A 14,964-nucleotide genomic window follows, 5' to 3' on the forward strand; every position below is an offset into this window, starting at 1 on the left:
TTAAATAGTGTTTCATGTGCCCACTTAAAAGAAAATTAATAGCTGCAAGATGGCAGGATTTAGATACTGTTCACCTGGCAGGATGTACTAGGATTTTACATTAATAGGAAGAATAGCGGAGACCATTCTGTGGGGCAAAAGTTTTGTGAATGTTTCAATACAATAGTAATGTTCACAAAGCTTTCAAAATTTCACTTTCCCAAAATTTAAATTACATGTTTTTGTACCAAAGTAGGATCATAGTTTGAATGAAAGCTGACACACTTTTGCTCTAAAACAGTTCTATTTATATGAGAAACAGAAATTCTTCAGGTCTTTGATCAAAATTTGGTCAAATCTCATTAAACTAATATTAGAGAACCTCAATTTGTCAAAATTTAATGTTGTAGTGGTTCTTTCACACAGTCTTAGAATTTCCGCATGTCCTCATTCAATCAAATAGTGGTAACAGACTGTTTTGTTGACTTCCCACACAAGCTACATTAAACTGGTTATGAAATGAATGGACACGGCACACTAACCAGAAGGATTACCAAACTCCTGCCTCTTTCCTCTATGAATATATTCATTTGGGTTTATTCCCTTAAAATTTAAATGGCAACATTATAGAAAGAGAAAATTGTTTATCTGAGTAGGGACAAGTAATTAAAAATTAAGAGTGAACATCTAGGGAAATGTGTCTGCCTTCATTGTTCTGATGATATGACTTCTGGTGTGCAGAAAGCTTTCCCTTCCACATCTCCATTTACTAGGTGGTCCCTTAATACACTTGGCTGATTAAAGAAAAGGGCACATTCTGAAGCCCAACATACAAGCACTATATTAGAAAGTCAGCTATCCTCCATCCCTGACAGGCAAAATCACTGATGCAGAGGTCTCTAAATACTGCATGTTACCATTCAAGTATCAGAGGGGTAGCCGTGTTAGTCTGAATCTGTAAAAAGCAACAGAGGGTTCTGTGGCACCTTTAAGACTAACAGAAGTATTGGGAGCATAAGCTTTCGTGGGTAAGAACCTCACTTCTTCAGATGCAAGAGTAACTGATTTCTCAAGTTACTTATTGTCACTTGCATCTGAAGAAGTGAGGTTCTTACCCACGAAAGCTTATGCTCCCAATACTTCTGTTAGTCTTAAAGGTGCCACACAACCCTCTGTTGCATGTTACCATTGTTCTTTTACGGTCTTTAAAAACGATATGGGTGCAGAAGATATTCTATAGTTCATTAGTTGTCTTGAATATTATGAGACAGATATAGGAGGGATAAAGCCAAAAATAAACAAAAAAAATAAAGGGTGAGAAAGTAAAAGCATGCCTCATCATCCAAATACATGTGTACAGTATTGGCATATTATCACTGTTCACTTAGAAGTATTTACTGTACAATGCTGTAAAAAGCTTTATCAACTCCCATGCTGCCTAAAGTGCTGGGTATATCCTAAATATTTGCAGATCAAGTCTAATCTGAACATCTGCCTTTTCACAAAGTTATGCATATACTGAAGAGATCACTTTACTTGCAAGTTCACACTATTTTTTTCTCCCTTTTTGACCTGTATACCTCCTGGGAACATACCAGCTGACTGTTTCACTCAGGAAACTTCCCATACTTTTGAATATTAATGCATATAATTCTTTCTGGAAAAAGTTCTTATTCAAAAGAACTCTTAGTTCTGTACAATTTAGATAGCACTAAGTAAGAGAATTGGAGAAGGTTAACAGAGGTCTTATCACAGGTGCTTTAACAATGGTAAAGTTACTTTGTTCCATAGGCTACCAAAAAAATACACAAGATGATGGCAAAACATTAGGAATGAGAACACATATGAAAACAAATAGAAAGGTGAAAATAAAGACTCCTACTTACACTTTTACTCCTGACATGTAGGGTACTGGTGTTCTTGTTCATGATGAGATTACTAAATCTGAAGAGTTCTATGGGTTTCAAAACTCCTGCCCATTCAATTGCCAGCTGATATACTGAAAGGAAATGAAAGGAACTATTAATTTATTCAGTTAATATTGAGGTCTATGCTTTATTTTATAGTACCTACTACTGTGAAGCACATGGCACAATAAAAGAAAACTGCATCTATATCTGTATAGGCTAACAAAGTGGTTCTTTCAAGATGCAGCAAACCACAACCACCTGTCTATAAAGAAACATGTACATCCTTTAAAACTGTATATTTTGCAGGCATGGCAAGAGAAAAGTTTACAGCAGATTTCTCACGTTACTTATTGTCATCGAGATTGAACTTGATATGGATTATTTGTTTAAACATCATAGAGATTGTTTGGTATCCTTAGGCAATATCTTTCAGAACAGCCTGAGTTTGGGAGAAATCTGCTAGGTAATTTGCTAGTCAGACCAGCAGACACTAAATTTAGAGGGGAAAAGTTGTGGGTTCAATTTTAAAAATTGTGGTGCCTAAAGATGCTTAAATTAGTACTTGTGTACTTTTATGTAGACATCTAAATTTGAAAAATTCGTCTTTTTATTACTGTTATTTTATTAATAAGCACACTCTCTAGCAAGTAATAATGAAGTGCCATCTAGTGCTTCAATAAGCAGTATCTGCACTTTATCAGCCTCTAGACAAGTGCTCCATGTGCAGCAGTTGTAAAAGAGGATTAGCACAATTAAAGGGAAATATGTATGTCCCAAAATGAGGTACGTGAAAGCTTTATAATCTCACTCTGACTGTTTTCAGTGCACTAATACTCACATTTACAGTGGAAAGATTCTACCCTTTGTCCATGCAGGTGATAGAATTTTCATGGGGAGGGGGGAAGGGGGCAGAAGTCAAGAAATGCATGCACAGGTCTGGGTTCACACAAGGGATAGCCAAGTTGAGGCCCTACTAAAAATCAACCCCAAGCCATTTTTGAGGACTTCCTGAACATTTATCAGCAGAAATAACTAACACTGGCACCATGCATTTATGCATTCATATAAGCTTCATGCACAGAGATGTTTGTAGTTCTAAACCCATGCATGCTTGTCTTAAGAAAATTATAATTCGCACGTAATTATGAATGTTGGTGTATCAACGAAAGCCTAAGTCTCTGCAAATATCAAGTATGTGCCTATACATGTTTTGTGAAAAAGTTAATTTTTGGTGACAGTTACTTTATAGCCTGTATCATCATCAAATGCCTCATCCATAGAAAAGTTTATTGCTTAACATTATGTTTTCTATTCAGTATAGCTACGGGGGAGGGAGGGGGGAATTCATTACATAATCCATTCCAATTGTATTTTCTTAGTCCACGGGTAGGAAATATATTTAAACAGTTAGGTAGGTGAATGATATATGTAGACTATATTCCCACTGACCGAAAAGAACAAATAAGAGTATTCAAAAGATTAAGTTGCTGTTTTTCAGTTCTGAATCAGCATGCCAGCTTTTATATTGTAGCTAAACTTTTAAATGGGGATCCATTATTTGCAGCCTAACACAGATGCATGCTCAAACATGCAAATATCCCGAAGTCTATGTACCTAATCCACAGGTAGAATGGATATTTTAATGTGTGGTCTGACAGTTAGTCAAACAGTTTTCGTTGCTGAATGGCCATTATTTAGCATTCTATAGAATATGTAAAGGAAGTTCTTCCACCTTATTTCCAGGGAACTGAAATTTTCATCTTCGGAATAATATCACTATGTGACACAGCCCAGACCAGACCCCCAGCTATTGGTATCTGAGCAATCCTCCACCATGTAGCATGTTACTCATTTTGCAGCAGGGATTTGGAGCAATCAAATTTTTGAATTGCTCCGCTCCGGCTCCACGCAAAAACCTACTGGTCCGCGCTTCAGCTCTAGGCTCAGCTCCAAAGCCCTCTTTTGCAGTCATTGCATGCATGACAGAGAATAAAGATGTGAGCCACAATGCCATGGTATGGTGTGCAGTTGGAAAAACATATAGTGTCTGGCCTCACACCAGTCTGGCCAAAGACAATGCAGGGATTTGTTTTAACAAAGGTACCTGGACTTACTTTGTTGCTACTGGCAGAGAGGCTAGCAAAGGTCTGGTTAAGTCTTATTCTGAGTCCTGCTATACCTCCTTTGAGCTACGTAAAACAATATAAAGCATACAAGGTCTCTGTTCGGATTAAGGCTCTCAGTGGCACCTCCTCAGTACGTCTGATGTCCTAATGACCACCCTGCCTGACTGGCTGAGGAAGCCAGTAGGGCACTTCTTAAACCTAGCAGCAGCAGCTCACTGGCTGTTCAACGCACATGCACATGGACTCTCTGCCTCCCTGTGTCTGTCTCTCCAAGCCCTGCTCCTCCACTGTTCCAGCCCAGATCCTGCCCTGCACCTGGCCATGTTCTCATCCTATTCTAGCCTTTCTCCTACCTCAGAATGCTGCTCCTGCCTTCCCTTACTCCTGGTAATCCAATTCCAACCCTCAGCTCTCATTCCTGATTCCAACTCTGCCTCAACCCTTGGCTCTGGCATTCAGATGCCGACCACTAGGCCTGACTGCCGATGACCTGGTCCACTGACAGTTTCCATTCAAGAGATCATGGACAAGAGGTCACACATCTGTTCAAAAGGAAGTTGTCAACTCTGTAATTTAAATTATAGCAGTCACTTTCCTCTTAATTGAATGCATCTTTTCTGAGGGCATCTTGGGATGGAAGAGAAGCTTAAATGCATAATGTTACAACAACCTCAATATATTAGTATTTTAGATATTCACATTACCTTTATTAACTCAGTTTACAAAAGCCAGGATTTTGCCAAAACTATCACCTTGCTAATTGTCATTAAGTCCATAAAGACCCTGGAGTGAAAAAAATCTGACCCCCAATTCTAGCTTTGCACAGCACTACCACAGAGAATATCATATTTGTAACCTTTAATTGCCATTGCCAAATATGCAGTCCCCATTACCAACATTTATGGTTTTAAATAAAATAAACTTGCTGATAAATTCTGTGAGCGTCTCTCCACCCCCTAAGCAAAAATTTTCTTGAAGAAAAAGTAAACAAAACAGTTTAACTTCAAACCTTGTATTTAAAATCCTGTTTGCAGAACACATGGGGGCAGGGAGAATGAGGAGGGGACAAGAGGGGAGAAAGAATGGACAATTTAGAACTAAAAACTCGATTCATTACTAAGACAAAAGCCTCTGGCTTAAGTAAACAATTTGTCTGAGTAATGGTTGAGTGAAAACAGTAAGGACTTTAGGAGTTGGCCATCACCGTGCAACCCCTTACTTCAAAATGTAATCAAAACATTTAGCAAAGAAATAGCAAAAGACAAGAGCTATCTATGTTACACACTTTACAGGGATGAGTCTGAATTCTCCTGTTTCTTAAGATCTCAGCAAATCACCTATTTACTTAGGGAAGGAGTCTTAATAACCATTACTGAGAATGATTTTTCCATTCGAAAATATTACATCATGACACAGCAAAGAAAAGAAAACAGGTGATTTTTTTTGTTATTTTTACCTGAAGGTTTGTTGGCGATTCTTACTTGACTGTTTCAAACCGTTTCCAATTGCACTGTTTATCCAATCAGTCAACATAGGTCATCACACTCATTATTATTTAGCCTTTAAACAATGAAAATGCAAATATATATATAATGCAAATGCTTCTACTGAGCTGGTGTGTCTATTACAAGGTTCTTCTGTTTGCTGAGCAGCTTCTGGGGTTAGGCATGATGAAATTAAACTATTTTGCTTTTCGTATTCTATTTCTAACTCTATATTTTAGCTTCTACTTCAAGATGTTTCTATGCAGCTGGGAGGTCAGTGACTGATAAAACAGCAGATGCAGACAGAAAGCAGAAAACTCATTCATGATAGGAAAAAAGCAGTGCTTAGAGATGAGAACACTAAAGGGCTATTGGGGGGAAAGGAGAGAGGTACTTAAAGGGGGGAAATGGAAAGACACTAAAAACATGGCTGAGCTGACTGAACTTTACCAGAGGCTTTTAAAAATAAAGAAATAAATAAAAGTAGCCCCTGTAGAGTGTGGAATTGATAGATCAGTGATAGATAAAAATGTATAGAGAGGGATACGTCTGTACACAACATAGGAAAAAATGTTTATAAAAAGACTAAAGCTGAGCAGAATAATTCTCATCATGCAATTTGATTAATTTAGCCTCTTTCTACTTGAGGTATATGTATGAGCAATTCCCTTAAATTCTATTTGTTATTCAAAATCTTTCAACAACATTTGTGAAGGTTGGGGAGGAGGGTCTCTTAATTTTCTTTGAGAACCAAGGTGTGGTTGGTGAACAAATTTCTGAGTATTTCTTATTTGTATATCGGTACGGCCCAGTTGCCCTATTGTCCCCACACCTGCGTGAATACAATAGGAAAGACAATGCCTGCCCTGAAGAGTTTGCAAAATGTTACACCTACAGAAGGTGAAAATTACCTTATTCTGCAAGTAGTCCCACTAAGGGCAACAGGATTACCTGGAGAGTAAGGTACTACTGAGCATAAGTAATGATGGTTGCCCTCTTACCTTAGGCCTTCCACCCCAATAGAGGAGCACATACATTGAGAGACCCAAGACTTACAAAATTAGATTTTAGAACACTCGTTTCTCCCTCCATTTTTAGTTCCACCACAACGTGCCCTTTTCCAGCCCTAACAATCAAACCAAGGCAGAGAATATCAAATGGGGGAGAAGGGGTATCAGGTGTGTGAAGCCAAGAGAACTGAGTTATGATTGATACTATCTGATTAGTGCCAAAAGCAAATCTCAACCAGTTGTAGCTGGTCCTCTAGAGATGCTACACTGCTGAAAGAGCTACTCTTTAGTTGTGGGAAAGCCACAATCCTTGAACCACCTCATCTATGTGCCTGTTGTTCTTTGAACTAAACAAGGTAAATACACAAAACAGTACTTTAAACAAATAAATTGGGTCTATGACTGATTTCTATGGTGTCCAAAATATTCACAGCTGAGGTTATAATTTTTGTGGATCAATCCAAATAAACAAAATCCACTGAAAAATGTAAACACATGCATAATTCCATGAAAAACAAGAATAAATTCCTTGAACTCAGCCACTCAAGTTAGATCCCAGGACAATTAACTGCCAAATCCTGAAATAGTTTTCCAGTTGCAGAGTGAAAATTCCATGGTTCTGGAACTAATTTGCAACAAACATCAGACAGTCCATAAAGCTTTTTCAGATAGAGTATCCAGTATTTCCAGATGGACACTGGTTGCTGAGTCATTTGCTAGGATCACTTTGCAAGTTTTCTGAAAAACTTAATGTTAGTAGGAATACAATATTTCCATCAGTTCTGTAGTGCATTGAAATAGACTGAAATGCAGCTGCACAGTTGTCTGCTCAATTGTCTGCTGTATTTTGCTAATGGCCCCATATTCTCACTTTAAAAAAAATAATTTGACATAAGTGACATCTCTTTCAGAAACCGAACAGGAATTAGTCAGGCCAACAAGGTGATCAGCATTCCCATATATGATGGTTGGAGTTGTTCACATCAGGTACCGGAACTATTGCACTTGGTTAAAACGTAAGATGATTTCAGTATCCAGAGATGCCAATCTAATTCTTAGAAACTTGTAAATACTAATTATATATTGTTTTACTTACACACCTGCATGCAATGTGTTTGGGGGTGGGCAGATAGTAGCAACATTAGTGTTACCAAGCCAAAACCTGAAAATAGCTGTTATTGGATCTGAGCCCTATTTATCCAATTACCCATCACAGTTTGGGTCCAGTTCTGGCCACCCTCTATTTTAAACAATGATAAGCAAAAATGTACATTTATTCTTTAGAAAGTTCTTGGTTGGTTTGTTTTGCAAAACTAAAACCAGGAGTGGTTGGGGCCCAAGTCCCTTATATCCAACTCCCCATCACCAATCAACATAGTCAGCGTTTGGGTGAGATTGAGAGTTCAGAGTGGTCTAGTTGTGCCCCATTTCTACTTTTGACCAGTTCAGGTCAATGAGCTGGACAAAAACCCTTCCAATTAATTTTGAAAAGGTACAAGTGAACACACACAGCATCTTAAGGCATTAGTGATCTGTTAAGTTATTGTGCATCTATCATCTATCATTAGAGACCAGACATGGTTTTGAAAAGGTGTTTCCAGATGTTAATCTCAAAGACAGGCAAAGTACTGTCCCTCTGCAGTAAATGATAAAGGGAGACAAATATGATTCACTTTCTCACCATGGCAGACATGAGTCATTCAGTGACCAAAACCAGTTTGACAGGCTTCAATGTTAGCTTTTTTTAATCTCAGCTGGAGATGCTGTTTAGAGACATTTGACTTTTCAAGCCTATCGGGACAGCATACAGAAAAAAGAAAAAACAAACAGAAGAGCGAAGGAGCTGCAATAAGTCTATTAGCCTACACTGATAAAATATAAAAAGAGCAATAATCTCAGTCATCTGCAATTGAGTTGTGACGGGGAGGATGGTTCCAAAACACAAATGCAGTCAGGTCTATATTTTCATATTCTACTCATCCCTTCTATGTTCACCCCACAGTGGGGTTTCTAGGACTGAATTGCACAAATTAGTATGAATGAGTAGCAAAAAATAAGTCACTATGGACAGATTGTAAACTGAAAAGATCTACCCATAAAACAAGTCGAAAGAGAGACACATGAATAAATACTTGGACACACAGGGCCAAATTCATTCTTGGTGTAACTCCATTGTCCCTTTACCTCCTTTTATGGAAAAGGACTGACTGATCAAGGAATTTATAACTTTCTGTGGTATTCTCTCTTCTACTACAGTATGCAGCATATTATTGTTAAAAATAAACTATAAACATTTTCTTTGCACCTCTATATTTTCTCAGTGAAAACAGATTACAATTTAAGAAAGAGAGAAATGCAAGTAGGGATCAGCAACAAATTACTACTTACTATTGTAGGCAAAACCTAATAACAGGAAGCTTAGACTGACACTTGAATGGGCTCAGCACAAAACTCAGGCTTATCAATCTGTATACTCCAATAGCTTCGTAGGGCCTAACTCCATTGACTCAGATAGTAACAGGGGTCTCGAGCCAAAGTGTTCTAATATTAAACACACAAGCAAACATATGAAAATAATGGCGAGGTACAAAGGTTTAATTGGCAATAATTTGGGAATTTCTCATCACTTGCAAGTGGCAAAGCCAAGAGTGACTAACAGCACGCTGCCTGTGCCGAACAAATGTTAATAAATCTTTATGGGACACCAAATGATCATGGATTTTGTCTATCATAGAATCGTAGGACTAGAAGGGACCTAGAGAGGTCTTCTAATCCAGTCCCCTGCACTCATGGCAGGACTAAGTATTATTGAGACCATCCCTGATGGGTGTTTGTCTAACCTGCTCTTAAAAATCTCCAATGACAGAGATTCCAAAACATCCCTAGGCAATTTATTCCAGTGCTTAACCACCCTGACAGTTAGGAAATTTTTCCTAATGTCCAACCTTAACTATGCTTGCTGCAATTTAAGCCTATTGCTTCTTTTCCTATCCTCAGAGGTTAAAAAAAACGATTTTTCTCACTTCTCCTTGTAACAACCTTTTATGTACTTGAAAACTGTTATGCCCCACCCTCAGTCTTCTCTTCTCCAGACTCAACAAACCCAATTTTTTCCATCTTCCCTCGCAGGTCATGTTTTCTAAACCTTTAATCATTTTTGTTACTCTTCTCAGGACTTTCTCCTATGTGTCCACATTTCCTGAAATGTGGCACCCAGAACTGGATACAATACTCCTAAGGCCTAATCAGCATGAGTAGAGTGAAAAAATTACTTCTTGTTCTTGCTTACAACACTCTTGCTAATACATCCCAGAATGATGTTTTCTTTCTTTTTGCAACAATAGAGTTACACTGTAGACTCATATTTAGCTTGTGATCCACTATGACCCCTCAGATCCCTTTCCGCAGTACTCCTTCGCTAGGCAGTCATTTCCCATTTTATGTGTATGCAACTGATTGTTTCTTCCTAAGCGGAATACTTTGCATTTGTCCTTATTGAATTTTCTCCAATTTACTTCAGACCATTTCTCCAGTTTGTCCAGATCATGTTGAATTTTAATCCTACTCTCAAAGCACTTGCAACCCCTCCCAGCTTGATATCTCTTTATAAGTGTACTCTATATGCCATTATACATATCATGGATGAAGATATTGAACAGAACCAGACCCAGAACTGATCCCTGTAGGACCCCACTCGATATGCCCTTCCAGTTTGACTGTGGAACACTGATAACTACTCTCTGGGAACAGTTTTCCAACCAGTTAAACACCTACCTAATAATAGCTCCATCTAAATTGTATTTCCCTATGCCATATACAGCGGGGAAGCGCTGCATCTCCACTCCTCCCCCTCCCTCCCAAAAAGTCCTAAGCATGAAATGCTGGGAGGGAGAGGGAAGAGCAGGGAAACGCCACGTCTCCACTCCTCCCCCTCCCTCCCAGAAAGTCCTAAGTGCCGCCAAACAGCTGTTTGGCAGCACTTAGGACTTTTGGGGGGGGAAGGAGCAGGGATGCGGTGTGCTCCGGAGAGGAGGTGGAGTGGGGTGGGAAGAGGTGGGCCTGGAGGTCCTGGAGTGGAGTGGAGATGGGAAGAGGTGGGCCTGGAGCATCCCTCAGCAAAGTCGGCGCCTGCTTTTCTCCGGGGAAGCTGCAGCTGCTGTTGAGAAGGTACATCCTAGCATCCTTGCCTGCAGCGGGCTGTGCCTGTGTGGGGTAAGCCAGGCGCACTTCCCAACCACAGTACAGTACTGTACAGTATATTATGTCTTATCTGCCCCCAACATTTTTTCCTTGGAACCTAACCCCCCGCATTTACATTAAATCTTATGGGAAAATTGGATTAGTTTAACATTGTTTCACTTAAAATTGCATTTTTCAGGAACATAACTACAACGTTAAGTGAGGAATTACTGTAGTTGAAAGAAAAAAAAAGTGTTCTACAGTGTTTCCTATATCCCTCCACCTACAAAGTCAGGGTTCTGACTTACTGTGGTAGCCAATTGTACAGAACTCCAAGTTAGAGAAATACTTACTAAAGTTTAAATACCTCTGAAAATTGTCTAAAATAACTTTTCAACACACTAACTCCTCCAGATTTTGCAGTGAGATATTTAAAGGCCTCAGGGACTTCAAGGAAGCATTGAATTCCTTCTGGCAATTTCCCTTTTCTATGGGGAAATACTATCACTTATTGCTTTATAAGAATGCAAAGATCTAAGGGTGAGTTCCTGGCATCATTGGAGTCAATGGGATTTCTACCATTGATTTCAGCGGTGCCATGATTTATATATCTGTAGCTATACAAGTCTGTGCACACACCAAATATTAAAAATAAATGAAAAAAAAAGTATTTTCAAAGGAAAAGTTCTTCATATCAGCTTTTTAGAGAAAATATTCATATAAGTATTAAAGCACAGACCTAGCTATCAGCTGCAATCTACAGCCCTGGTCTTAACAACTCATATTGTCAAGTATCAGAGGGGTAGCCGTGTTAGTCTGAATCTGTAAAAAGCAACAGAGGGTCCTGTGGCACCTTTGAGACTAACAGAAGTACTGGGAGCATAAGCTTTCGTGGGTAAGAACCTCACTTCTTCAGATGCAAGACTTGCATCTTGCATCTGAAGAAGTGAGGTTCTTACCCACGAAAGCTTATGCTCCCAGTACTTCTGTTAGTCTCAAAGGTGCCACAGGACCCTCTGTAACTCATATTGTGTATCTCACATTTTGATTGGAAATATAATTCACCTAGATGCAATGGGATATAGGAAGGGAATACTGAAGAATTGCCATTTTTATGCATTTGGCCTCACACTTAAATACACTTGATATGTGTATGCTTGAAATATGCTAGCTGTGACAACTCTTCAGGAAACTGATCTCAGCCTACATTTTACAGCAGGTTTCCTGCTTTTAAGAATTCTTTGAAAGGTCACAGTAATACCACAGCACTGGAGAAAGTCATTAAGAGATCATTATAAAAGGATGCTTTCCTTTAATATAAGAATTGGATTAAAATTATTGTAACTGTTTAAAAAGTTATATTAAAAAACTTTGGGAGAGTCACAAATCTTCCTGTTGCAGAATGGCATCCTATTCTGCTTACCTGGGCAAGGATAGGAAGTTGTCACAGGCTAGTTTGGGGTAGATTTGGGGGCCTGATCATGCTCCCCTTGAAGTCAAAGGCAATACACCCCCTAGTTGCCTTCATTGGAAGTGTGAGCAGGCCCATCTACTGCTTATTATACAATTACCACACATGCAGGGATAAGTGCATAGCACCTTTGTCAGTGCTAAAACTTCACAGGTAGAGTGTGAAGGAAATATGCAAAGCCAGATTTAAAAGTGGCAGGAAGATGTTGGTGGAATGAGAGGCAGAAAAGAGGTGGGGAAGTTATTTGCTTTCTTTGTATGCATATATTTAAATCAAACTGCTTAAAAAGCAAATATTATGGTTATGTTTAGTGACACAAAATTGCATTTTGTAAGAAAAATTAGTTTTAGGAAATTTAAATATATTTATTGGGTGTTGAGAGAGACAAGCCACTCCTGGAGTCCCCTCCTGTGCCAGACCACAGCACAATTGGTGTGCCCACTTCAGTTTCCTCTGTCAGGTAATCCAAAGACTCTATGCCAGGCTCCCTTGATAGAAAAACTTGCCCCCAGGAGAGGCATTCGTTACAAAACATAATGCAAGTAGTCTGTGACAAAAGTCCTAAAACATAGTCCATATCATCCTCTGTGCGTGCTGTCCTTCCTTAAAACCCTATTCTCCACCATCCGGATCCCTCAGCCTCTCTGCTGGAAGTGCATCCTCACCATACTCCATTGTCTTCCACTACACCTAGCTCTCCTCCCCCAGAGGTCTTCTTTAATTCCACTGCCAGGACAGCTCCCTCAGCCTATCCAGTTAGAGTACAACCCCTCTCTTCCAAGTAGGAAACCCCACAACCTCTCTGCTTGGAGATCATCCTCACTAAGGGAGCATCCCTTACTCCCCCCGGCCCTCACACTGTTCCCCTACATCCAGCTCTCGATGGTGGACACATCAGCAGTGAGCCCCTCCGCTGCTCTCCTGCCTTCAGCCCCAGCTTGTATAGATCAGCTAGAAACCCCTCTTCCTGCTCTCCATCCATCAGTCTTCTCCCAGAAAACACCGTCTGGTTCTATGCAGTGTTGTTGTAGCCTTGTTAGTCCCAGGATATTATAGAGAAGTTTTCACATGGAAGTTGAAGAATGATTCCCTATTTTATAATTAAACAATATTTTTTCATTGCCTATAATTTCTTTGTTCTTCCATTTATTTTCTCCCTCACTGAAGAACAAATCATTTTAAAGAAAGGGAGCAATATTGGAAAGTCAGACTCATATACACAATATATTGTTGACTGACCTTCCCATAAACATACATCTGAGAGAAAGGAAATAAGGCATAATTGGTACTAAATTTGAAGAGATTAAAAGATATTTCTCTCGGAGTCTAAGTAATGACATACAGTTATAGTTTAGCTAGAAGACCAGACCATTACACAGACAAAAAAAGTTCTCCCCTTTAATATTGGAAATGAAAGGCAAATTTGACATTCGCACCCTTAAAAGAATGCAGTAAAAATTAAGCACAGTACAAGAGCAAAAAAACCAATGTTCATTCACTTTCTTCCCTGCCTCTGTATATTTAGCTGCTTGCAGTACAAAAACATCCAAAAATTTGATAAAGCATTTTTCAAAAGAGAGCTGAAAATGAAGCAGATTTAAATTCAGATATTCAAATCCCTAAAGAAATCATATTGCTTCAGATTTAGAATTTCTTTAGCAGTAAGTAGTGAAGTGTTGTTAATTACTGTCATTTACTTTTTATGTTCAATATTGGAACAAAGTGATCATCATCACAGCCTCAGTCCATTCAATGCAGAACACCAGCAGCCAGGTCCTGGCCAAAATATGGCCCAGTTGGTCTAACAAGAAGGTCACAATATGTACTTGGGAAGCAGACCCTGTTGAACTTGCTATCTGACAGTCTCCATACTATCATCAGCAAAGTCCATCTTGTCTCGCTTCACCCTGCAATATGACCAGGCCATTGCAATTTTCTTTCTTCTTAATCTTTATGCTGTTTCCTTTCTTAGGTTCTTCAAGGAAGTTGTCACCTGTAACTTTCACTGCATGCATCTGAAGAAGTGAGGTTTTTTACCCACGAAAGCTTATACCCAAATAAATCTGTTAGTCTTGAAGGTGCCACCAGACTCCTTGTTGTTTTTGTGGATACAGACTACCACGGCTACACCCTGATACCTGGAGGGATAGAAAGCCCACCCATGTGCACACATCTTGCTTTTTTGCCAGTTCATTGTAACCCTATCTGTTCAAACACTTTTAAACACACACTATATGCTGGTAGAATTTTACAGTTTACAAAAGGCTCACTTGTCATTGTCATTTAAAAATCGTGTCTGCAGCTACAGATTTTTAAATTATGTGATTAAATTCACAATCCAATTAAACTTGTGTTGTAACATCCCCTTTATAAAAATTCTTCTAACTTCTATAATTTATCAGTAATTTATCCATGTGTTCTGTTCTAACAACCTCCACCTATTCCCCATCGCCACACATAGTACTGTATTGTGTCTTTTCCGTATGACATCATACGTCCATTTTTCTGTCTGTGTTGGTTTACTGATTTTCTATTTCTTTATTTGTAATTTCTATTGCTGGCACTCTTCAGGCACCATGCTCCCACCATTTCCTCCAGTTTCTGTACTACTTCTTCATTCCCTTATTCTTTACCTCTATTTGTATTTATTGCTGCATTTCTTTTCTAGTTTTTTATGAGTCAGGGTTTTTTTTTCAAATTTAACCCAATGGATCAGACTCTGCTTTAAATTAAACTATAGCAAATCCAGAATAATTCCACAGAACAACTCCAAAGATATATTGATGTAGCTGATCTCAGAATTTG

The 14,964-nt window shown here is 38.9% G+C and overlaps 1 protein-coding gene across 3 annotated transcripts in view; it reads right to left on the reverse strand.

Annotated features, from left to right (window-relative positions):
• Positions 1–14,964, reverse strand: part of PDE4D (phosphodiesterase 4D) — a 1,097,801-nt gene that overhangs the window by 961,154 nt on the left and 121,683 nt on the right. For all 3 annotated transcript variants that reach the window (XM_065599005.1, XM_065599008.1, XM_065599009.1), the window contains exon 2: positions 1,866–1,978. In XM_065599005.1, coding sequence (XP_065455077.1) covers positions 1,866–1,907 — 42 coding nt within the window. In that variant the 5' untranslated portion in view covers positions 1,908–1,978. The remainder of the gene's footprint in view (positions 1–1,865; positions 1,979–14,964) is intronic.

This window comes from Chrysemys picta, chromosome 6 (assembly GCF_011386835.1).
Source record: "Chrysemys picta bellii isolate R12L10 chromosome 6, ASM1138683v2, whole genome shotgun sequence".
Taxonomy (NCBI): Eukaryota; Metazoa; Chordata; order Testudines; family Emydidae; genus Chrysemys; species Chrysemys picta.